A 25,199-nucleotide genomic window follows, 5' to 3' on the forward strand; every position below is an offset into this window, starting at 1 on the left:
GTGTGATAAATACATATAGTTCTTTCTTCTCTGCTAGCCTGCAATTGCAAACCCCAGGAAGTAAAGAACACACCATGGGAAAGGCACAATAGAAAAAGAAGTCTTCCAGAATAACTGTTATTTGTAGCATGTTAAGTTCACCAGGGTTCCTCTGTATAAAAGATTAGCTTTAGAAAAAAAAATGGACTTTATTTTCTACTCAAACCCAAGGATTTAAGTATATTATGCAACTTAGGAAACACTCTGGCAGTGGCTTTTGGAGCCCAGCACGGATTCGTACTTGACCTTAAGTGTCACATTAGGGGATGTCCGATGCGACTCTGAACTCACTGACAACTTCACCAGAAATGAAAACAGATACCTTGGCTTCTGGCCAAACTCTGAAAATTCTGTCTTTCTCTTTGGATTCCAGAAGAAATAATAGCTGAACTCTTCTAGTTTCTTACTAAGGTGACACTAAGGTCCTGTCTAGGCCTCAGGGGATCTGGAACACAGTTGGGCCTTTCACTAAGGAGGTGAGCTCATCAGGTTGTATCCTGTGCAGCTTCATTTAGCTCAAGGCCATGACTGACTGACCTGACCCTCCATGGCCAGAGGAAGGACTCCAGGGCAGGACATGATGAGTGTAAAGAGGGCAAAGATGACAAATGGAGGGAGCGACTAGAATGTTTCAAAATGAACAGAGAAGAACTTAAATACAGTAGACTGTAGTGATCTCTTTTGAGAAGGGAAAACAAAATGTATTACCCCCAAATCTAGAAAAATTGACCATTTGCCAATATTGCAAGAAGATGAAGACTGTGACATAACATGGTTCAAAGTACATAAACTCTACCCATTCTGCACTGTTTTAAAAGCTACAGACTGATGTTTCTTAAAAAAGGTTTGAAGACTCAAATGAGCTCTTCATTAAGAGAAAGATTAAAGGAGCATGGTCCTGCAGAAATATAGTGCATGTTCATATCTAGTTTAGAATGCTCTAGTAGCCGTAACTGAAAAGTATAAAGAAACATGTGAAATTAATTTTAACAGCACAATGTATTTAATCTGATCTATGACATAGATTATCAACCCAACATGTAATGGATATAATTATACATTCTTTTTTTGGACTAGATTTTTAAATCAGTATGCATTTTATACCTGCAGGTCACCTCAATCTAGAACATCTCAAGAGCAACATCTGTCCAGTGGCTTCCAAGTAGACACTCAGGAGAAACAAGATTCACACTCTCCCTGGAATCCCATTGTTGATCCATCTAGACCCCCACGGAAAACCAGTCCTGCTACAGTTACCTTTATCTAAAGGAGTCATTGCAGGTACACCTGAAACTAATACAAAATAATACTGAATGTCAACTATAATTGAAAAAAATAAATAAAGGAGGCACTGAAGACTGCAACATGCCCTGTCATTTCAGTTTTCCTTCCCAAATGCATCACTTGTCACAGCCACAGCTGCAGCCATGGGCCTAACTAACCCTGAGCCCTGCCTGACTCCCCAGCCTCTCTCGGGGCCCAGCCTCATGCTCTCTCCACGCTGGGTGCCTGGGGGCTTGGGGACATCCTGAGACACTTTGCAAAGCTATAAAGATGACATGGGTAAGCTCTCAGGGCCTGCACGCTTGACTTTCTGGGATTTCACACTAATGAAATAAAGGACCCGCACCATGAAAGCCTGATAAGGAGATGCTGTTTTCAACATCACCTGGGTGAGAACAGTAGCTTTTCTGTGCTCTCCATTTATAAGTGATACCAGCCCAAAAAGAATGGCCCCCTTCCCCTTCTCTAAATTAGTATCTTATTACACTGTTGTGGGAAATGAGGCAATCATGCATTATTTCTGAGTTAACAGGCAAAATCCTCATTTGCACTTTAGCCCCTGGTGGATTAAAATGGCCCAGAGACACAGTGATAATGGCCTGAAGCATGAGAGACAAGGAGTCATACCTATCACAAGGTTGCAAAGAAGCGGGGAGAGAAGGAACAATGTCACTCCCACGTGAACCTGCCACGCAGGGCCTGCAGTCCTACCTTTGTGGTTGAAGATACCCTCCATTTCCATACTACTTCTTGAGTGGGCGATGCACAGAGAGCCGCAGGGAACCAGGCCTTCCGCTGCGGGCGACCGGTCGGTGGTCCGCACCAGACACCAGTCGGGCTTGTCGTGGGGCCGCTCCAAAACCTCCACGGTCTGGCCGCGGCGGATGGTCAGCTCGGTGCTGTTGCAGGCCGTGAAGTCGTGGATCACCACTGTCAGCTCGCAGCCGCCAGAGAGCTGGGGAGGGAGAGTGGACATGTCAGCGGGCCTGGGACTCTGGACTTCTGCGGTGAGGCTGTGAACGGGGCCAGGAACTCTACTTTCCATTCCACAGTGGGTCAGTAACAGTGGGAACCACCTGAGGGACCATCCTCCAGTTTCCCTGTGCCTTAATTCTCCCCTGGAATCACATTCTTACATAAGATCATGCTTTTCTGAGTGTTTCACTATAAGAATCTGATACGATTGTTCATATGAGCATCCAAATCTGCTTATGCCTGAGACATTATTATCCACTATAAGTGCTATATACTGAGCTTTAAACTTAGGAAAAACTAATAAAAATTTGATTTGAAGGCCACTGGGGGATTATTGTGAAACGTGTTGATAAAATGGGATGAGTTTTGTTCCAGATCTGGTGTCTGGGCTCCCCGAGCTGTCTGTCAGCCTGTGAACTCTTATACGCATGGCAGGGAGACCGAAAAGATTCAAAATCCCAAACACAGGCTGGAGCAATGCCTTTCACTCTTTAAAGCCCTCAGGACACTCCTGACCCTGTGCCATATGTCCCCCAACCCCTTTGCAGGCTCTCTTCCCACTCCACGCTTCAAGTGCTCTATGAGCACGGGCTTATTTTCCACATGCCACGTATTTTCTGGTCTGAAAGTCCTTTCCCTTCTTCTCTTCTCTCACTAAGCTCACTCCTGTTTTCTGTCTATCAAAACTCCACTAACTCTTAGGCCCTCCTCTGGTCTGTACCCCTATGTCTTTCCCTTCGACTGGACGCTCCTGAGTGGCCTCCCTGGTGGACTCCATGCTCACCTTCCAGGCCATCTCAGCACAACTCCCAGTTCCCATTTTGAAATGTGGACCCTCCCATAGGAATATGTCATCCTCTTATTCAAGAACCTCAGGCACAAATTCCTCAGCACAGGATTCGAGGTTCCCACAACCAGGCCCCAGCCCACGTTGCCAGCACAGTCAGCAGCTTCTCCCCGTGTGCTTTCCAGCCCAGTGGCTGTGTCCTCCTTCTGAGGAGGGTCCTGCATGCTCCATGCTACCCCTTCTGCTTAGACCTCACCATCAATTTCTCTGAGACACCACTCTGTATTGATCACCCTAGCATTTTATAAATAAGCAAATTACGTCTCAATTCTGAAATGAGCTCTGTCTTGGGTTATACGTTTATGTGTGTGAATGCCCCCAGCACCAGAGAGCAGGTTTGTGTCATTCCTCTGTGAACTTTCCGTGGGGGAGAGCCACTGCTGAGTCCCGGTGCCAACCATGGCAGGCACAGGGTTTGTGCAAGGAAGTTGTTGGGTAGCGTCTCCTAAAGCCTACGTTGCACACATGATGTATGAATCCAGCAAGTAGTCAAACATTTGATAAAGCGAAAAAGGCAAAATTGATTTGTTCTTAAAAAAAAAAAAAAAAAAAAAAAAGTGGCGCTGCATTGAAGAACCAAAACGAATCATGTGTTTTCCCTGTGACTTCAGGAGCTAACCCTGCCTGGGTTTAACCTGAGATGCACCCAGCCTTCCTGCAGGACATCAGCACAGAGAAGGTAAAGGACAGAAGAGTAGACAGCTGGGCCGCAGCGAATGGGAGGAAGGAATGGCGGGGTGTCCTGCTGGGGGCCATCTCGGGCCCAGGGAGGCCACCCAGCCCCAGTCCACTTGCAGAGGACTGGGAACCGAGCCTGCTACTCAGGCTAACGACCCTCAGTGTCCTCGGACTGCCTGGCCACACCAGACTGTGTCTCCCAGCCCTCTGTCCTGCTCTGTGCTGTTCATTACCGTCCTGGTCTAACAGCCTGTCTTTCCAGAGAAAGTTTAAATATTTAGAATAAGAAACACATGTCCATTGGACAACCACAGAAACCAAACCAAAACAAACTCTTCCGTAAAAAAGCACAGACATGACAAAACGAATTGTCTTTGCTAGGCCACAAAGGGAATTTTTCACAAATGTTTAATCCCCTTCTAAATTTTACAAATTGCTCTGTGGGAAATCCTTGCAAATCTTACACATTTCTCAGTGAACAACCAAGGATGCTAATGTCAGAAGGTGAAAGCTAGAGGCCCAGTGAGGAGAAGTGTTTTCCCCATGAAACCCCTGTGATGGAATCGGTTACTTCCTGTAACAAAAAGGAGGACAGTTTCCTGTTGCTGGGAGACCGTGAGCAGGGACCCAGCCCTGACATGGTGTCCAGCCTGCCAAGACCCTGCAGGACCTGCAATTCCTATGGCTGCTGTGCTGCCTGCCTGTGCATGTGTTCGCCCAGCGCGTCACCCCCGCCCAGGGCCCTTCACGCTGCCTTGACACTTGTCCACCACCAGCCCTGGGAAGTACAACTGCAAGACACACCACCTCGTCACCAGCCCTTGGCCATTTCGTTCTCGAGTTTTATTAATTTTTCAGACTGCTCAAAGGCACATGGTGCATTCAGTGGATGGGGGAAGGGTGGGAAGGGAGAAGGGGGTTGCCCATGGAGAATTAAGCTAGACCTGATTTCTGGCACTGTTTTTTTTAGCCCCTTACAGAGTAATAAAAAACTATTGGAAACATCTGTGCACTTGACAGAGCATGAGAAATAAAAGTCAAGCCTGTTCTGACAAAGAATTGCATACTGAGTTAAAATTCTTTTTCAAAGGCTTTAGAGAACTTATTAACAGAATCTAGTACCAGAAGACTGTTTTCAAACAGTGCTAAAATTATCATTAAAAGAAAAGATGTATCTTCTTGGCTTTACCCCTAAGAATCAGTTGACGTTTCCCACAAGAATCTCCTGCTCAAATCTTTAAGGGGAGGATTAAATGGATGTTTTCTAGTCCAGAGAAAAGACATCTGTGGATTTCTGTTTCAATGTTCACATGTGAACATTTTAAAATTCTTATTATAAAACCTCTCTTTAAAACCAGGTTTGCAAATTTAAAAAAATAAGATTTTTGTATAAAGGACTTAAAATAACTATTTTGAGGAAGCGATGCAAATCATTACTGCAGTCCCATTAGAAAAAGTTCAGACAATATATTATACATTATTAAGTGTGGCAGGGGTCTTATTGGCTTTCAATGACATTTTGACCCCCAGTAACCCCATTTCATCACTATGTTGAGTTACCATTCCACTTATCTATTTTAAAATTCACTTTTACTTTCCAATCATGCCTTGTGAAAGTTTTCAAAGTATCTTCTTTATTTTTGTACATGTTATTAACTTCTGTCATGGGCTTCCAAACACATGCATGTAGTTTAGGATTGCAAGTTATGAAAATCTCAATTCCATGACTCATATTAACTGCTGTGACATTCACACCACAAGACAAATTTCGAAAAAACCTTTCTGCTTTTCACCTTAAAAAAAAAAAAACATGGTGACTAAAAAGCATGACAGTAAAATGGCCTTAATGGGGGCAGAGACCCTGGACACCACCCTGACCTCCTCTAGACCACCCCATGTCCCCTTAAAAGGGCTGCCAAGGGGAACACCGATGACTCAGACACACAGACTACTTGCCAAATAAACCAGGGTCCCTTGGCCTGAAACTCCTCCAGAATGGCTGAAAGTGAACACATTGCTGTGTTTCGCCCGAAAGAATGCAATACTCATCCCTGGTCACAGGCATGTGAACCTTCAACAATCAGCACATACAAGAGTTTTACTTTATGTTTCCTGGAGAAACCAAGTGGTATCACTGCTTCACGGATGGGGTTTCTCACCCCATTGCTCCTCGGAGAGCCCCCTCCCCAGCATACTATAATGAGGCACCTTTATGATACCAGAACATACAGTTCTTGAGAGACAAGAGCAAACACCTGGCTGGAATGGCCAGGCTCCCAGAGGAGTGCTGGGGCACGCTCCGCCTGAGGAAGAGAGGGCTCTTTACAACGGGCCTGGCGTATGACGCAGTCTGCTCTGTAAGTGATTCTACTTTAAGAACCCAAGATCGATTGCAGGTGGGTGTCTGGCAATTTTCTGAGAGTGATTCAAAAGGAAAGGGGGAATGTGGTCTAATAAAAGCCATTTCCCCCCTAAAGAACAAAGTGTGTCAACTCTTGTGAACCGTCACATCCTATAGCCCAACATAGTGCAGTCATTCAGAAACCTCCGAAAAGGGTCTTGCGGTTGCATGGAGGTTTTGCACAGAGCAGGCCTGAGACTGGCTGCTTGGTTAAGGGGATTGGGGAGCACAGCCCCAACGCTGGCAACGGCAACAAGGGAAAGGCAACCATCGGGAGTCAGGACAATTTCTCCAAGGAAACGAATGATACCCCACAGCCTCACCCCTCCGAGCTCTGGGTGGGCAACCTCAGGGAGGCGTGGGCTTAATAGCAGCCGTCTTAATGACGTCAGCAGCAGGTCCCTGTGCTCACCGCACCCAGAGACCAAGTTCACACAAGTGTTCACCCAAGCCTGCCACTGAGTTTCCAAGAGGACAATTTGGATCATCTCTCACACTTCAGAGGTACACAAAGAAATCTGTAAGAACTGAAGAATGGTTAAGGTAATGATTTTTTTTTCATCACCAAATAAAGAATCTGTAAGAAAAATATTTTATAAAGCAGCAACTTACCATTCCCAACATTTTATCCAGAAAATACAGTAAACAGTGAGTATAGCATTCAGACATTAATCCTCTTACTCTTTACCAACACAATCACACCTGGATTTTCTGACATGAAAACAATTCTTGGAAGGCTTCCTTGGCTGTGTGATACACGTGCGGTGGAATGGAAAATGAGATGTAAGGAAGTTAAATGTAAAAGATACAACTAAAAGGGCAAACTTCAAATGTAAACAGTTAAGCAAATCTGAGAGAGAGGACAGCAATTCTGCACGGGGGTTCAAGGGTGCAGAGAGCTGAAATGACTGCCTTTCCCCTCCTTCTGAACTCACTCGAGTGAGAAATGCCAGCACATGCTGAAGGGGACTGCAGGCTCTTCCGCAGAAAAAGGAATGAGGGCTGGGAAGAAGGAGATCCTGGCAAACCACCTGCACCACTTTGTCACCAGACCCAAGAAAAAAACAAGTTCTTTAGGACACCTTAACCCAAAGACACCCATTTACTGCACTTCCTGAGTGAGCATGACAATCTTCCATCCAGAAAAGTTAACCTGAAAGTCTCTGTCTGTAACGATGGGACACCGATCTGAAGAATTCAGATTTGAGAGCCAGTTAACCAGCTGACCGTGCCTGCACAATGAGGAAGCACAGCTGGAACAAACCACCCACCCCAAATCTGAATCAGAACTGGGCCACCATCCTCAAGAGCAACCCTGATCAGTAGTGTAAAATGTACATTAAAAAGCACTTTTCAATGAACCAGTACTCTTATAAACACTTCTGTTATGTTCTACCAAATCTTTGTTTAAAAAAAAAATCTTCCTTTCTTAGAACTGAGGCATTCTACTTCAGCAGGGGAGAATTTTGTTTTCCTGATTGAGTAACTAGAATTATCAAAGCCCACATTAATTTTGTGGTTTTATGAGTGCACTTGAAAGCTGGTTAAAAACGACAAAAAGCCACAGTCACTTATCAAAATAAAAAACAAAGATTAGTCAAAGGAGAAAACAAACGCCAGGTGCAGTCCATCATCCCGGCTGCTAGGCTCGATTCTAAACACATTACACATTGTTAACGCTCACAGCCCTATGGGGTAACATTATCCCCATGTATAGATGAGGACACTGAGGCACAGAGAGTGACTTGCCCAAGGCCACCAGCTGCTGAGAAGCACAGCCCGCTATCAGCTGGTGAGCACGTCCTTGTTCTTAACTACCTGCTATTTGATGTTAAATACTCTGTGGAACTACAGTAAGTTTCTCATGTAACTCGCTGATAGGTTTTGTGACTTTAAGTGCAATGAGGTATAATGAAACCAGTTTTACCACAGGCTAATCGTGATACGGAAGAGTTAGGTTCCTACGACATCATCAACGTTCCAACTAAACAATGTTGATGGAAATGATGTTTTCAAGGACCTGCTTGCTTGTACCCTGTTACACTTTGAACAGAGAAGGTTAACAGATGACCAGAGGATTCTGTCTGAGGAGCTTAAAACTATGTGCCATGATATAGAAAGGCTCTGAATTAAAATGACTCAATTTCATGCCTACATGGAGCAACCAACCCTACAGGAGGTCCTGGGAGAACTGGAGAGCTCTGGCGAGGTGTCTCCTCTGAGCGAAGGTGCCCTGTTCCTTTTGGCACCTTTGCCAGAGGAGAGAGGGCTGAGCAACGAACCAGGGCTCACCTTCGCTCCTCCTCTGTGCCAGCGTGTGCAAGGGATGGAGGCAGAATGACAGAAGGTGGTGTTATCTAAGTAGGCTGAAGACAAGTCTCCTTTCTCAAAAACGTGCCCTCAGCCATATTTTAAAAAGGATCGGCATTAACTGCTTTATATACTATCTCAACACTGCAACTTCCGTAAATCCAACCCAGTGTCTGTGATGTAGAAGGTCACTTCACAGAGAAAGTCGACTTTTTAAACTACATGAAATCTCAGGTCCCCAGCACAGTGCTATAGCTTTATTAAGAGTAACTGTAACCATTTATAGTTTTAAATATGTGGATTCATATATTCATATTAAGCTCGGGGAATTTCATGCCAAATATCAGTCTCCACTGAATTTCCCATTCTCTAAAAATCAGAACTACATCACCTTAGATCTGGAAGAATGCTCCTACCTGCCCCTGCGGGCCCAGGCCAGCTTTCCTCCATCCACACCTCACCCTGCCCTGGCCAGGTTTTTCACCTTGACCTCAAGATGCTCTGTTCCATAGTAGCCTATGTTTGATCCCATGGTTTTTATTTTCCTCATGATATAAATTTTTGTTATATGAAATAAATCACAGATTAATAATAAGGCAGAGATAGAAAAAGTTTAAAAATACTTCTTTATTACACTGAAAAATATTTAATTTCATAGTCAGCTCTGGTGTGAAATAACGAGGTCTAGATACTGACAGTAATTAAATCCACACTCCATTTCTGGCTTCGGCGCTGCAGTGCTGAGAGGCCCTGGGAGGGTCATCTAGCCTCTGTCATTTCCTCACTGCCCCAAAGGCTGTCTCAGTGCTCCTGCTCTCCTCCCCACCTCCGGGGACAAGCTCAGGACAAATGAGATAAGGGTCTGGCAAGCACCTGATTTCTTTGGAACCCAAATTATACTTTCACAAGCTCATTTTATTGGTATAAGTGCTATCTATGGATATGGGCAAGAATCGGTGTTAAACTCACTTGTGGAACAAAGAGATGGCATCTTCTATAACTGGTGTTTTCAGAGAAAGGAACGTGTTTGGGGGGCATGTGGTCTGTATCTGTGCGCAGCCTCCTCCACTTTCCTGACAGCGCTCCCTGGAAAGAGGGCGTCTCCGGGAGCCCCTCCTTAACAGACCCCACCCAAAACCTTCTGTGCCTCATCTGAGAATTACACAGCCCTGGGCTGATAACTTTTCCTTCATAGTTCTCCAAGAGGCTGAGTCAAAAACATCCCCCACCCAGTTTCTGAAATGGAATCGAATTCCATGATAACAAGTAACTCATAACAGACATCCTAGATTAAGTCACACAGGCAGAAAATGATGAAGTAGTTTCCCTTAGCAGATCTATCTACCTGTGTCATCAGAGGCTGTATAAACCGGGAAGACGTACGGTGGAAAGGACCTCGAGACATAAGAAAAGTTCCTGCCCTCAGAGGAAGAGGAGATTTTCTGCTGAAGACTCATTCAGAGAAACTGTGCATTTTACAAACTGACTCAGGAAAGAATGCAGTTTCCTAATTTTCAACATGTTTTTCCTGAATCATCTACTGACCCCAAAATGCTCTACCAGAGATGTATGAACAGGGAGATGGCTACCAGAAACCTCCCCAGCAGAGCACACACCCCATGCAGGCGTGCGGGGTAGCAAACACGCGCCTTCTCTTTAGAAGGCCTGGTGTGGGTGCATGTTCTCTCCAAGCCCCAAATGCTGACTTACCCTTACTAAGCCTCACATGCTGTTTATCCTCACCCAATGCAGATCCCAAGAACTGAAGATAACCCATCGAAATTCTAAGATCTTAGGAAGATATTTCATCTCTTTTTCATATGTTTAAACCTATTAAGGACTTACAGTCTCAGTGAGGGGTATTAAAGCAAATACATGCTGCGCCCACTTAACATAAAACTGAGTTTTGGAATGTCATTACTTCAAGATGGGTGAGAATCATGAGAATGTTGAGCTGAGTGCTGCTGAGTGACAGGCTCCGTCACAGCTCCACTCAGGTGGGGACAGAGGCTGTCTTCACAGAAGTGGTCCTGCAGGGATTACTGAGCTGTGGAACGAAGCCTAGAGAGAATGCATTAGATGAGATAAATAGAAACTAGTGAATTGCCTCCATGGATAAAATATCTGATAGGCACTTCTTCAAAAATTCTAATATCCCAGTAAACTCCTAGGCAGAATGATCAATTTCTGCAGACCTACACTTTTCTCTTAGTGATTTATTCTTCCTCTTTGGTTGACTACAAATAGAATTTGCTTTTTTAATGGCAACAGCCCTTAGGATAATGCCTGATTTTTCTATAGGAGTGGTGCAGACTCAGGTCCAAGTTCACATAAGCCTATTATGCCATAACAGACTTGAAGCAGAACTTGTTCCGCAGTTCCCAACTCTGGAACAGAGCTTTATTTCTGTGGCAAACCTGTGGATTCTGGTCGGCCACACCTCTGGGGGCTGGGGTTGCACCGCAGTGCGAGCACCTGAACTCTCTACACTTGAGAAGGCACATTGGGAGCCCCTTCTCACATCCAGGGGGCATTTCCAGTCTCCCACCACCACCCATTTATATATAAACTGCATGAAAAAACAAAGTCAGCAGTTCTTCTCAGACTAACCTCCAAAAAAGTCTTAACGCACCTTCCAAAATGCAGAACTTTTTACATTTATTTATCTCGTTGGCAATGTCAAATAACTTCTAAAAAACTAAACTTTAAACTCATTTCTAGGTAAACCCAGACCAGATCCATGAGGATGTATCTGGTAAGAATGTGAATTCTGGGCCTGACGACTCAGCCAAAGTGAGGCTGTGCCAGTCTGAACAAAGGTGCCGCTCCCCTCAACCGGAGCCCCTATTACTTCCTGTAACTACTAAGAATTATTACTATAATTCTTATGTAAACTGAGTATTTTACTCAATCACCTCACTTACTATTTTTTAAAAGAAAATAATCAGAATTACTCTAATGAAATGTTTTCAAGTTCAAACTTTATTTTCTTAAGGGCTATGGTGTGGGGCTGTGGGGAGAGATGCTATTAAGAACTAAAGGCCTGAACATGTAATTTATCTTATTCCTCATTATTACCACTGGCAAGAAGTATGTGCTGAATGCTAATACACTGAGCTCTGAACAAAATGAAATGAGACATTGTTTTTATTCTTCAGTCCTGATACTCTAAGCATTTGAAGTTCTCGGACTTATTATTAAGTGAACTCAAAAAGTAGAATAAGAAACAACTGATTACTCAAACTAGAAGGATTTCGAAAATGAAATCATTGTAGAAAGGCAGTATTTTAAAACCTACTTAACTTGTGTCTTGGAAATTACATTAAACACAATGAATTCTTCTGCAAAATTTAGTGAGAAAAGACCAAAGTCTGGGACTGTAATAACTGCCATCTGAAAATAACCCCGATATGGGACACTCCTCTCTGTCACCAATCACTTTCGGATGATGGGGAAGTCAGGGCACTCCCTTCCTATGAACGAGCTTTGCAAAGAGCTCCTGCATCTCACGACCAGGATGAGGGTCTCACATAGGAAAGCACAGCTCGGCTCAGGCAGCAAGAAACCCAGGAATCCTGAACCGATAATGTTAAGTTAAATGAAACCACTTTTTATTATTAAATAATCTTTCTTTCTTTTTTCTTTTTGAATTTGGTCTCACATTCTAGGGAAGGACAGAAAAGGTGCTCATTTCAGGTAAAACAGGAGACTTTGTTGAGATGAATGCCCTGGCTTTTACGGAGGACATTTGTGTATCAGGTAAGCCCAGGATCCAGCTTCTCCTCTCAATTTATTTTGTAGGTGTTTTGATTCTATTAAGACAGAATCATGGGGTACTCCAAGCCACCACTGTAGGCTTTGATACAAATCAGCTCTGTCTCGGTAGCACCCGTGCAGGCCCAGTCTAGGGCACACTTCCTGTTTCTATTGTATTGGCCAAAAAGTCCGTTACATTTTTTTCCATAAAAGATACATTTTTCATTTTCACCAATAACTTTATTGATTTGGAAATGTTGAGTATGTGGGCTATCTCCCGCAATTGGTTTGTAGTGGGTAGAGGCCAGGAGTGCTGCTAAACATCTTCCAATGCATAAGACAGCCCCACAGCACAGAATTATTTAGCTAAAATGTCAATAGTGTCAAGAAACTTTGCAAACTACTTTGACACATTTGTTTTGTCCTAGCACCTTCTCCATACACTGCACAAATCTTTATTTCTGCATTTCAGTTGTGTTTTTAACTTTCTTGAAATAATATGGCATAATATGCCAAAAGCATTGTATTTTCTTCCATCTTCATTATTAAAATGGCTGCACAAAAATTCACCGATTTTAATTTTTTTTTAAATGCACGCTGATATGACAGCTGTCACAATACAATCTAACAAAAATTTTTTGAATTAAGTTAAAGACAACTAAGCACTACTAGAGCCATCATACGGAAAAATGTACAAGACTTTTTGGCCAACCCAATAGAAGGCTCCTCAGGGCCAAGGGGGAGGAGGCCGGTGCACCTGCTTCATCAATCAGAATAGCTCCACTTTCACGTACCAGGGCTCTGTGTAATACTATTTTAAAATAATAGGTTTTTCTGCTTAATATAAAATGAGAAAGCTTAAATGCACTGCCCGAGACACCCTGATAGAAAATCAGGTAACGGTACTGGGACAGGCAAGTGATTTTTTTGAATCCTCAGTGTAAATGTCTTCTAACTCTGACAGCCCCAAGTCTTCTCCCCTGGTACCAGGTCCTGGCCCCACTCTTAGCACACGACAGCTATTTGAAAATGTTGATGACAACTGTCACTTATAGATGGAAGGAGTCTCCTTCACATTAGACCAGCTGCATCCGCGTCCCCAGTGAAAGGCTGGTTGCAGCTCACCTTATCACTGTCCAGTGTGTTCTGAGATGTCCGGGAGGCAATGGAAATTGTATCAGGCTGGCTGCTGCCATCGCCTTGGCTGTCCAGATCCTCTCCATCCCTGGAGACACAAGAAAGGTTGAGTTTCTGACTCTGCTGGATTTGTTTTTCAAGACTGGTGAAGACCTTCCATCAGTCATTGGAGAAAGAATGGATTTGTTTAAAGATGCGCCAAGGAGTCATCATGATTGCTGCTCCCACCATTGCCCTCACGAGAACCGATCACTCTTTACTAAGCACAGGCTCTTTGCCAGGTGCTGGGCCAGGTATCTAACATATCTCATTCCATTCAATTCACATAATAAAATACAGTTGATATGATTATTTCCAGTTTAGAAATGAGAAACAAAAATGTTTAGATACTGTAACTTGTTCAAGGCCACATGCATGATTTACACACACGCCCATACTCACACTTGAGTGGGAAAGGGAAGTGACCAGGCATTTGTGCCTAGCCCTTCACTTACTTTAAGCTGAAGCAGGGTCTTGTCTTGATAAAGCAATTTCATTGCTAAGAATGTGATATATAAACAATGTTTAAAAGAAACACATTCCTCAAAATGTCTGACAATTTTTGAAAAATATTAACTTAACATTGCCTTGTTCCTTCCCTACTGAATAAACAAACTTACCAAAAAGTCCCCACAGCACACTCACCTCCTCCCCTTCTGTCTTGTTGCCGGGGCTGTTTTGGGGATGTGAATGGGCTCTTTCAGGGCGCCTTTCAGGTGGATAGTCCGCTCCTGTATCACTTCCCGGATGTGCTTGATCCAGTCCTGTTTGTTTTCTATGCTGGACGCCTGAACGATGTGTGAGAATCCATCAGGACAGAGAAGGGACCCTTTCCAGGTCCTGTGCTAACCACAGGCAGGTCTCCCACATTCCTGGAGTTCCCCATTTAAAAAATAACTTTCCAGCAGCAAAGCAACCACATCCGATGTTTAATGTGCCATCAAATCAATGGGCCCTGTTTTGAACACTTTTTTCATCAAAATCATGTTTATTTTATAGCATTTAAGTTATTTCAGAGCTCTGGATATTTTAGTCATCAATCATTCCCTGGCCCCAAGAACTTGAAAGCAGCCCTGGGAAAATATGAAAACACAGCCACCCCGAAACAAAGCTTCTCTGAGGCTATTAGGCCATGAGTAGTGGTCAGTGGCTGGTGAAATGTCAATGGGACCTGAACGCGTCATGCTGCCCCGCCCATGGCTCACTGAACAACAACTGCAGTGGCCGCACTTCTGTACCTGCACCCTCTCCGCACTCCCACAAGCATCACGTGGTGTCAGGCCTCCCTTATCCTCAAGGGACTGTGGTGGGGATGCATCAGAAATGCACCGAGGTCACATCAGCAGCAGGTGAAGGACCTGAAGTTCCCAGAGTGCATGGCGGAGCCTGCCCCCAAGATCTGCATCAATGTTCCTCTGCTTATACATTGGAATAAACCACTAGAATAAACCAGGGAAACCTACTGCCAATTCCATGTGGTGCATTTGCCTCAACTTTATTACAATGGTGGAGAAAAGCTCCCTGAACATGACACATAGTAGACACTCAATAGCATCTGCTGAATGAACACACATGGCACCACTTCTTCGAGATTTTTTTCTTCCACTGTGCCTCAGGAAGGCTGGTGTGTCTTTCCTTTTTACATGCCCTGGGCCTTAGTAACAGTTTTTAATTTCCTTACGGAGAACATCAACCTCCTATGATATACACATAATTCCCTGTGAATGATTAAAACAATCGTCAGGGGGATTGTAGATGAGATCACAAAAGGGAGGGGAACCCAGCACTTTCTCATGGTGGGCCTTGTTTTGGAAACTAGAAAGCCAAAGCCCATGGTGGGAAAGGAAATTAAAATTGACAACGCTCTAAATAAAATGCTTTAACTAGAACATATGCCTTTAAAGTTACTGTAGGGTGGTAATGGGTAAGTAAATAAAGGATCAAAGGAGCCTATTGCTCTGTTGCAGAATCTGCTCCCAGGATAGCAGTCAAACTAATTTCTTCTGGGGGAGGACGCAGGGTGATAAGGGAACAGGGGAGTGTGTCTATAAACAAGCATCTCAGGGCAGAAAACTGAACAGGCAAATCTGCTGGAATTTAAATGCCTTATACAAATGTTTGGGAGGGTAAAAAAAGAGAAGGACCCAAGGAAGAACATGCAACAGTGTTTGGAGACAACTGAGAAAAACTGTTACTATGGTTCAGAAATCAAGAAAATTCTCATGCTATAAAGCAAATTCACCATCACATTTATGGAGGGTAGATCTCCTAGTAGTCTCAATCTGTTTAAGGAAGGATTTAGAAATTAAAAAAAAAAAGAAAGCCTCAATTTTGTGTTACAACTACTGGGCCATCACCATCATTGTCATGATCACCATGACTGTGACTAGCACCACCCTCACCTCACAGCCACCACTACCAAAAGTTCTACTATCTTCTCAGTCACCATGGTCATCTCTACCATCACCTATACCACAGCCATCACCACTATCATCTCTACTGCCACCACCTCCACCTCTGCCGTCACCACAGTCACCGTCACCTCGACCGCCACCACGGTCACTGTCACCTCCACTGAGACCACCCTCATCACAAAGCAAGCTCTGAAATTAATGAGGACAGCATTTCCTTCAGTCTCTCCTTGGAAGTCATAAAAATATTACTCAAAATTCCCTAGAAAACTTTCATCTGCTAAAACCCACAGGAAATCTTATTCTTCAATTGCATCATGAGTATTCTATCATGTCCTAAGTGAAAGTAATCCACATCTGGCTAAGACATCTGGCACTATTTCTTAGATACACCCTTTGGCATCTGTCACTGCAGCTAATCTGGATAAACACTTAATATAAGCTGGAAGTTCTAGGTCTTGAGTAGTTTAAAAATTTAGGCCTTAGAAAAGTTTAATTATCTAATATTTAGATAACAGCGCAACTAATATCTTACAGGGCTTTATGCCAGTACTAACAAGAACACACTGGGATGGTAATCATATATTCATTGCAAAACAAGTCGTCATTTCTATGTGAATAAACACCTTAATATACAATGGTGTAACAGTCAGCGGTCACTAAAGTACAGGCCGCTGAATCATCATGGGTGCTGGCAATACCACAGAGCGCTTAAAAGGAATGTTCGAGACAGACTCGCTGACATGCAAGTTCACAGACCAGAGTCCTATTAAGCTTTTGGCTTGTTTCCCAATATTCTACAAATCTTCATCTACATCTTCCCCAGAACGTCCATAAGTCGATTACGGTTTTTGCAGACAACTCAAAAAAGACAGCTCCATCTGTATTTTCTCAAACACAGAAGGAGGGAAGTTATTTAAGACACTCTGAGAGTCCTCTGCCATTCCTAGGAGAGGCTAGGACAATCAAAACAGAGGTCAAATCAAACATTCAAAGATATTTTCCTCTCTTGAAGACTATATACCTCAAAGCAGCCTTAGTGTTTTTTAATACTTTACATTAAAACATTATAAAAAATCCTGTCCCTGGCAATTATCCCCATTTTTCCTTTGCCTCTAAACTAGAAAGTGGAAGAGCTAGGACCCCAAGGAGACTCTTGGTATGTTCAGCCTGGAAACTGTCAAAGGCCATGACAGCGCCATCAGGTGCCCCTTTTCCTTTGGAAACCCAAGGTCAACTGTGCAATGGAAGCTATGGGTCCGTATCCCTTTCCTCCTCTATCTTAACTTCCTGCATCTCTCAGGAAAGTATGGGAGACTGGAAGTATGGGAGAAGTGTGAGGACTTGCTCCACTTGATCTTTAGTAGGAAGCAAAAGTTTAGTTAAAGTTATTTCAACCCTGGAATACCAAACTGAATTTATTCTACCATTCTTCTTGTGGTTGCCACTAATCCCAACAGGACATAAAAGGAACACATAAAATGATATGAACACCAGTATGTTTCAACCACAAGGGAAAATAAAAGGCATACATCGCCATGATAAACTTGTCACACAGCACATCCTAAGCTTTAAGTGAACGTACCTTGAGGACGATTTTATTATCTGAAGTTGGCGTCCTTCCTACCCACAGTGCAAATTTGCAAGGATCTCCTTCCACATGCTCTGTGACGCCCAACTCTGAGGTCTGGATAAAAAGACAGGGGGACAAAAAACCTTTTTGGTGACTTGTGGTCATGCTAGGTTATAACAACATAGTTGTTAACATATTACTATGAAATCTTTAGCCCTCATTTTAGTTAAAATGAGGAAGTTTTGTTCTTAGGCTACAAACTATGGTTTTATCTTTTTCATTTCCACTGAGTATCTCTAGTGGAGATTCTAATGCAAGTCAACAAGTAAATCTAGAGGAAGCAAAACAAAGTATCCGAAAACCCTATTACCTGGAAAATCAAGAGTTGACTAATTTCCGTCTTATAAATAACAAAATGAGTTTGTTCTAGTTGGTAAAAGAGCTGCCACCTTCCATTTTCAGCATTAATAAAGTAGCTTCACAGAGGCAAATGGTGTTTAACAGCTCAGTTACTGTCCAATTTGTTTACCAATAGCACTAACTTTTAGTATTTCACCAATAATTTTAAGGGCTAAGAGACAAAATTGCTCTCTGTAATATATGCAATTGTAATTTGCAGAAAATGGTAGCGTGTAGATGAAGGTCAACATCTTCAGCCACCACACCCCCACCACCATCAAGTTCACCCCAAATGTGTTCTTCTCCCTCCAGCAAAGGAAGTGATTCATAAGCTATAGCTCCAGAGGTGGCCTCTGAGGGAACCTTAACTTTTAGAAGATAAATTAAGTGAAGATGTATCAGCTTCTAAAACAGACTAGCTTGGTCTCTAAGGATAGATTAAAGCCAGCTAATGAAATTACTAGCCAGCAATGCTGCATTTTTTTCCTGTTAGAATATGATCTAAAATGATGTAAGGTGGGCTGTGATCCAAAAGACAATCTCAAACAGGATGTCAGCCAAAGAAAATGGTATGAAAACCATTAGTTTGAACTTGCAAATTCCAGATTATTATTAAGATGATTTCTACACTTGGTAGTATTTTATTACTTTGGGAATTCGATTAACATATGGATATCATAAAAATGTATAATGTATGAGATATAAATTACCCAAATTCCAAACATCTACCAATATCTGTATCGAGAAACCAAACTCGACTGCATTTTCTATTCTTTCTCTGATGGTGATTTTTCCTTAGTTTTGCCCAATCCTCCCGCTGCCTGACCCTGCCCAGCAATTTTTTTTGATGATAGTCCTCTGAGATATTGCTCACTACGGGAAGAAGGAAATATAGTGGACCCAGGGGACGACACGTGCCTGAGACTTTTCTGTGAGTTAACATGTGATTTTATAAAGAGGCTGGTTGGGCATGCTACTAATGAAAGGAGGGTCTTAGGTATATTTCTCTTGCCAGGAAGTACATTGACAGGTAAGAATTCAAATGTATCACTGTATCTACCAAGCACCCAAGGAGGGCTGCTTCTAAATGGGTGGGATTGTAGATCTTTAAAACTATATTTGCTTACATATACTTTCTTCCAATAATATATTTTGCTATTGTTAAACCCATATATTTATTCATTATAAATTTATTTTTAATGAAAAAATTTTCAAACCTCATCATTAAGATCCCACAATGAGCCACCCAGGAAGGCTGCTTAAATATATTCCAATGTTGGTGAATGGAGAATTCATTATAAGAACTTAATCACAGTCTGATATGATCATTGTATGTATTTATAAAACCAGTTAAGGTGCAAGGGAGGTAAAGGACTTAAAGTCACTTACAAAGTGTTTTCTTATCCTGTAGTTTGATTCTATAGAATTTAGAAAAAGCAAGTGTTCTAAGTCCAGGAAGCCCAAACTCACGAGTGCTCTCTAGTGGATCAAAGCTGTCAAAAAATCTCACTGCAGAGGATGAAAACAGGACAATTTCGGACGTTTCACATTTTAGGATCGATGGGGAGGTTAAACTGAAGGCAACGGATAGTAATTTTCCTCTACCTACAGAAAAGCTGCAATTGTGTGACCTTTAAACATAAAATTCTGAATGCCTATACTTACAAATAATTTGCTTTTGTAAAGGTACTTGCTTCTCCCACTGGAATCTTTCACTTCTTTACTAAATACTAAGGACATTTCAAAAAGGAAGAGATGCCGTTCTCGACCCTTTCGGATTAAGGTCTTTGGGTCCCACACTTGGAAGGATTCCTGCAGGATGAGTTCTCCCTGAGACTCAATATTTTCATCAAACCCTGCAACATAAAAAAAGGAGGCACAATCCATTTAAAATGAAAATTAGAAAGACAGCATTATGACTACTTAAACCAGTGGTTCTTAACCTGTGAGTCATGACCCCTTTGGGGTCAAATGACCCTTTCACAGCAGTTGCCTAAGACCATTGGAAAACACATATATAATTACATATAGTTTTTGTGATTAATCACTATGCTTTAATTATGTTCAATTTGTAACAATGAAAATACATCCTGCATATCAGATATTTACATTATGATTCATAACAGTAGCAAAATTACAGTTATGAAGTAGCAATGAAAATAATTTTATGGTTGGGGGTCACTGCAACATGAGGAACTGTATTAAAGGGTCGCGGCATTAGGAAGGTTGAGAATCACTGACTTAAACATTTGTAAAATGCCAATCAATTAAATCTCAGATTAGCATTTCCCATTTGGGCTCCTGACTCCAGTTTCCCCTGTACTGACCCATCGACAAAGGACAGTTTTTCCTAAAACAAGGCTTGACATACATTTTCCGTTGTTCCTATTAAAAAAAAAAATTTTGCAGGGATTCCTCTTGGCTTTATCCTTCAGATTCTATCTCTTTAGGGTGGAGTTCTCACCGCTTGCGACCAGTTTAACGCCCTAGGCCTTGTCGCCCTTCACTCACAGGCTCCCCCATGCTGACCCCCTCCTCTGCCAGAGTGGTTCCCTGGCCCCCCGCAAGCCCACGCCTATTCCAGCCGGTCTCCATCCTCTGCTTCCTCAGCCTGGAACACCCTTCCCACACATTCCACAGCAGCTCCAGGCTTTCTTCAAGGCCCTGGCCTAGCCTTCCCCCTGAGAAATGGCCCTGGCCGCTTCTCGTGGTTGGTGGAGTTCTCCTTCCTTTGAATACAGAATTCTTCACATGAATCAAGTCATGCTCTGGCCACTAGCTGGTTCTCCCTAATGCTCATCTCTTCACAGAAGTGACCCGTTGTGTGGACTTGCAGATACCTGGGTCAGGTGGGAACTGTTAGTTAACTCCTGGCTGCCACTCTCTCCCTCCTCCCAAAGAGCAGAAGCCCCTCCATGGACTTTGAAAGAAGCACTACATTTCTCCAGCACACTCTGCATTCCGGGGCAGCCACTCACCTACGTTCAGGCCAGGTGGGGACAGTCATGTGTACAATGTCTGCTTTCTGCCCTTCTAGCTGTTCCCTTTCCTCCCTTTCTCCCACTTTCTGCTAGATGGAAGGTTAACATGGTTGCGACACATCCTGAACCAAGACAGCCAGGCAACACCAAGGAGTGGGGAGAAACTAGCTGACATAGAGCCTGAGTCCCTGGCGTCATGACGGGTTGCTGCATCAGCTTGGAACTTTACATGAGAGAAAAAGCCATGTCACTTGGCCTTTGATTTTTGAGTCTCTGCAACAAAGAGCAAGCAGCGCCTTTGCCCCAACTAGTACACTATCACTATGCTACAGTGATAATGACACAGGCCACCACAGGCTTCTCGTGACTATTTCTGTGTAACCTGATTGTATAAGTTCAGCTCTATAACACAGAAGGAGCTTTCTGGATCAGAGGCATTCACCGAAATTATAATCACGACAAAATTTTATATGTGCATTTATCTGATTCTCTACTGTGTTATACACCACATTCAACCCCACAAGCAGGTATATGGTACCTGCTATGTTCTAGGCTCCAGCGAGTGATGCAAGGGACACAGAGATGAGGAAGGATTTTATCATCTAGGGGGACTGATCTATCCTTCCTTCCACCCATCCACATAACACAAGAGACCAGGCAGGCGAAGGCAAGTGACAAAGTGCTCCTGGGGTCCAGAGTATGGAGAGGCCATTCTCCAGTAATGGAACAGGGACAGGCATTTAAAGCAATGGAGGCCATTCATCTGATCTTCAAGGGAGGCAATGAAACTAATCAGTTAAAAAAGAGGACATTCACATCTAGACCGTTAAATCCTAAATAAACATAGAGGTGTAAAACCACGGTTTTCAGGGCATGGGAAATTCCTTTGCAAACGCCAGCAGAGAGCACACCCGTGTGCTCTGGGGGATGTGGAGTTCCGTTACCTTCCAGCATGCTGAGGTGCATGGCGTCGTTGGCTCGCTTGGGCACGCTGAGCATCACCTCCAGGCCATCTTTAATCTCCCCCTTTCCTTCCTCACAGCACGTGAGCAGCTCCTGTGGAAGACCAAGACTGTGAACTAGCCCAAAACTGTGAAATTCTCTACTGCCAAGATCTTGGCAGAAATGAGAGTATGAAAATCCATGATTTTCAAGATAAAAAAAAAAAAGACTGGGGTCCAGTGGGCATATATTCCCAAAGAAAACAAATTACTGCCTATATCACATCAGAGTAAACCAGTGGTAGTCATAATTTAAGATAAAATTAGTGCACACGTTAACTATCAAGCCTCAAAAATGATAAATAGAAATACTAAATTAGTAGAGCAGAGCACAGTCAGCTACTAGTTGTATCTGAAGGTCACGCTGGAGTCCAGCTGGTGCTGCTGGCCTTCCCGCATGATCCCAGCATGATTTTGAACCTGTGGTGCCATTCCCACAAGGCCATCGAACCTGGGACTGCCACACTGAGCAGCAGGAACAGGGATGCTGTAGGAATATCTACAGCGAAACACCTTTCTTTAGGGTGTGGAATGTTTAGAAAACGCTTCGATGCCTGCATTACAGTCCCTGGGTGTGAGTACCTCACAGGTCTCAGAGGAACATCGGTGTCCAACGAATGGTGACAAGGACGACAAATACAGATTCTCCTGCACTCCGAGATACCTTACCGGTGTGTTAATGACTAGTAATCGGTCAGTGATAGTGTCAATGGTTTTTTGTGCCCATTGTGTTCAACAGAAGGACGTGACAGTGCTGGCAGCTTTGGAGCAACATGGCTGCCTGACAAGCACCTTGACTCACGTCCGGATGATGTTTATCTATTAATTTTAACAGCATGGCAAAAAGTGCTTAAAAACGCAGAGACTAACTGCACTGGCAGAAAAGCTTATTTCTGTTCTCTACAAGAACCCCTCAGCAGAATCAAGGGAGGTTTATAAATTAAAGCCCCAGTCTAACAGTGAGTGACCAGATGTGAGGTCACAAAAAAGAGGTCTTTAGTGGAACCACATGCTAAAAACAAACTCCTTAGAGTCTGAGGACATCAAGATGTAAACTGCTTTTGTGAAATTAGAATGCAAAAAGCAAATGTTAACATAAACAGCTTAGCCTGCTGGCTTTTATTTCATGTTTTTCTACAGGGATATTCAGACAACCACTCGGTGAGATTCTGATACTGAAGAGCAGGAAGCCTATTCTGATAGAAAAATTCCAGAATGGTATCACTTTCACAAATCAATGTAGTCACTTCTTCACTGTTTCTAGATTTTTCTTACCAACCAAGAGTTAAGAGTTTCAGGTATTCATAACTTCATCTTCTGAATTTCATTATCATTTCCTACTGTTGTGCTACGAGTGAACTGGGGATACAGTTGGATTCAAAAAATACTGTTACTGGGATGAATGGAGGGTTGGTATAGTCTAGTATTTAACTAATGACATTGACCAACCAAGGAAATGGGTAAACATCATCAGGTGGAGGTTGTAGATTATTTTTCTTTTAGTCAAGAGAATATGTATCAATTATGTATGTAATGCATTCTTTGAGATTCTTACCACAAATTCTAAGTTTTCTTTACCATCCTATTGTCAAGACTAATAGTTATTAAATGTTTACAAGTGTGATTTTAATTATAATCATTCATAACCAAGAAAAAGCAGAGGTCAGTATGACTCAAATACTTGTGATTTGTAGAAATGATATGCATAACTTTGTGTGGGACAAATGGCTAGACTAGAGATAGTGGGGAGGACACTCTTGAGGGCAAGTCCTTTCTGGATTCAGTGGAAAACCTGGGCATCAGCCTGACCTGAGTGCAGAGCCAAGCCCAGGCAGTAGGGATCCGGCAATGATACTGGGCACATCCTGTGCCCTCTGAGGCAGGCTGGCACCCCCGCAGACCAGCACTGTTGTGAGTTTAACTTAATATACACAAGCATACAACACAGGGGCTGGCCTGCGGTCAGCAAGCCATACTAGGAACAATGACATAAAATATCCAGGGTTGACAAATTTCTCTTTCCTTTCTCATTCTGCGTTAGGGACTACAGTTGATCAGTGATGTTTAGATGCACAATCAAGGAATATTCTCTTATTTACCTGCTGCACTAAGAAATCAGACAGGGAAATAAAGGGAAATGAATTTAAAAATAAAACAATATGCTGGGTGTTATTTTTAAAATTCAGGGTACTTTACATAGAAAGAAAAATGTCAAAATAGTAATGCACAAATCAAAATTTTGCAGACTGAAGATGTTTCATACATACTTTTAAAAGGAGCTGATACTTCGTTATTCGCTGAACTGGTTTAATAAGGTAGGAAGAGATGGAATTGGCTAATCCGTGCCGCTGCTGTATCTCCTGAATTAAACAAAAATTGTAAATATAAATAAAAACATCACTGGGTAATTGGATAGCACCAACTAAAAGTTTACATTTATTTCCCCCACAATGAATATACACATATTATTTTTCTGTAAATATAAAGCAGAAATCACTGGTTATTCTTTTAATATGGTCAACCTAATAATAATTAATAAATCTCAGCCAAATTATCACTTGTAACCCAGAAATAGCAGCGTTTGCTCTGTATGACTGGCTCTCGGGTGCAGAGATCAAACAGGCCCAGTCAACAAGCCCTGGCGCTGCCCCCAGGGGCCAGCCCTCACACCTATGTTGGGGACTGACTCACCCTCTCTCCTGGAGCTGCAGCTGCTGAACCACCGACCACATCCCTCCCCACAGCCCAACTCTCGCTATGAGAGGCCTCCCTCTTCCATCTACGCACTCCCTAGGAATTCTGCTGTCTTATCCACTCTCACTACTCAGCTACCTTCTAGCCCAGAATTTTCACACCAACCTACTGCATGTGCATTTTTTAGTTCTTAGCATCCTTCTTGTAAGTTTTCTTAAAAAACAAAACAAAACAATTATCATCTGACAGTCTATGCTTCAGCTTCATGTTGGATTTTAAAACCACCACATGGTTGTGTTCTCCATCTGTTTGTCATTAGATTAGGCCCCCCAGGAAAAGCAGACTAGAGGGTGATTCCTGTGAAATGCCAGCTGCAGGAATCACCGATGGGCTTGTCACTCAGGCATCAAGCAGATTAAATTAAAAACTTGACAACTTCTCTGGCTTCCAGGTCATAAATACAGTTTTGAAAGTTTCTTTTCAACTTGCAAACATTAAAAAATGTGTGACTCAAGGTGTAATGATAATACACACCTCCATCACTATCACATCTAGACGATTTCTTCTCACATACAGTATAATTCAAATTCCTAAGGACAGGTCAGTGAGCTCTGGGCAATGTTAACCAACTTGCTTCCAAACCAAGATACAGAACATTTTCCATCATCACAAAA

At 42.9% G+C, this 25,199-nt stretch overlaps 1 protein-coding gene across 1 annotated transcript in view; it reads right to left on the reverse strand.

The window, feature by feature from the left end:
• TRIO (trio Rho guanine nucleotide exchange factor) overlaps positions 1-25,199 on the reverse strand; it is a 329,457-nt gene that overhangs the window by 74,501 nt on the left and 229,757 nt on the right. The window contains exons 28-34 of the mRNA XM_090276222.1: positions 24,099-24,191; positions 21,775-21,886; positions 19,515-19,705; positions 17,463-17,564; positions 14,112-14,254; positions 13,416-13,515; positions 2,035-2,278 (exon numbers count right to left, since the gene is read on the reverse strand). Coding sequence (XP_090132348.1) covers positions 2,035-2,278; positions 13,416-13,515; positions 14,112-14,254; positions 17,463-17,564; positions 19,515-19,705; positions 21,775-21,886; positions 24,099-24,191 — 985 coding nt within the window. The remainder of the gene's footprint in view (positions 1-2,034; positions 2,279-13,415; positions 13,516-14,111; positions 14,255-17,462; positions 17,565-19,514; positions 19,706-21,774; positions 21,887-24,098; positions 24,192-25,199) is intronic.

This window comes from Furipterus horrens, unplaced genomic scaffold (genome assembly GCF_987537825.1).
Source record: "Furipterus horrens unplaced genomic scaffold, mFurHor1.1.pri manual_scaffold_5, whole genome shotgun sequence".
NCBI lineage: Eukaryota > Metazoa > Chordata > Mammalia > Chiroptera > Furipteridae > Furipterus > Furipterus horrens.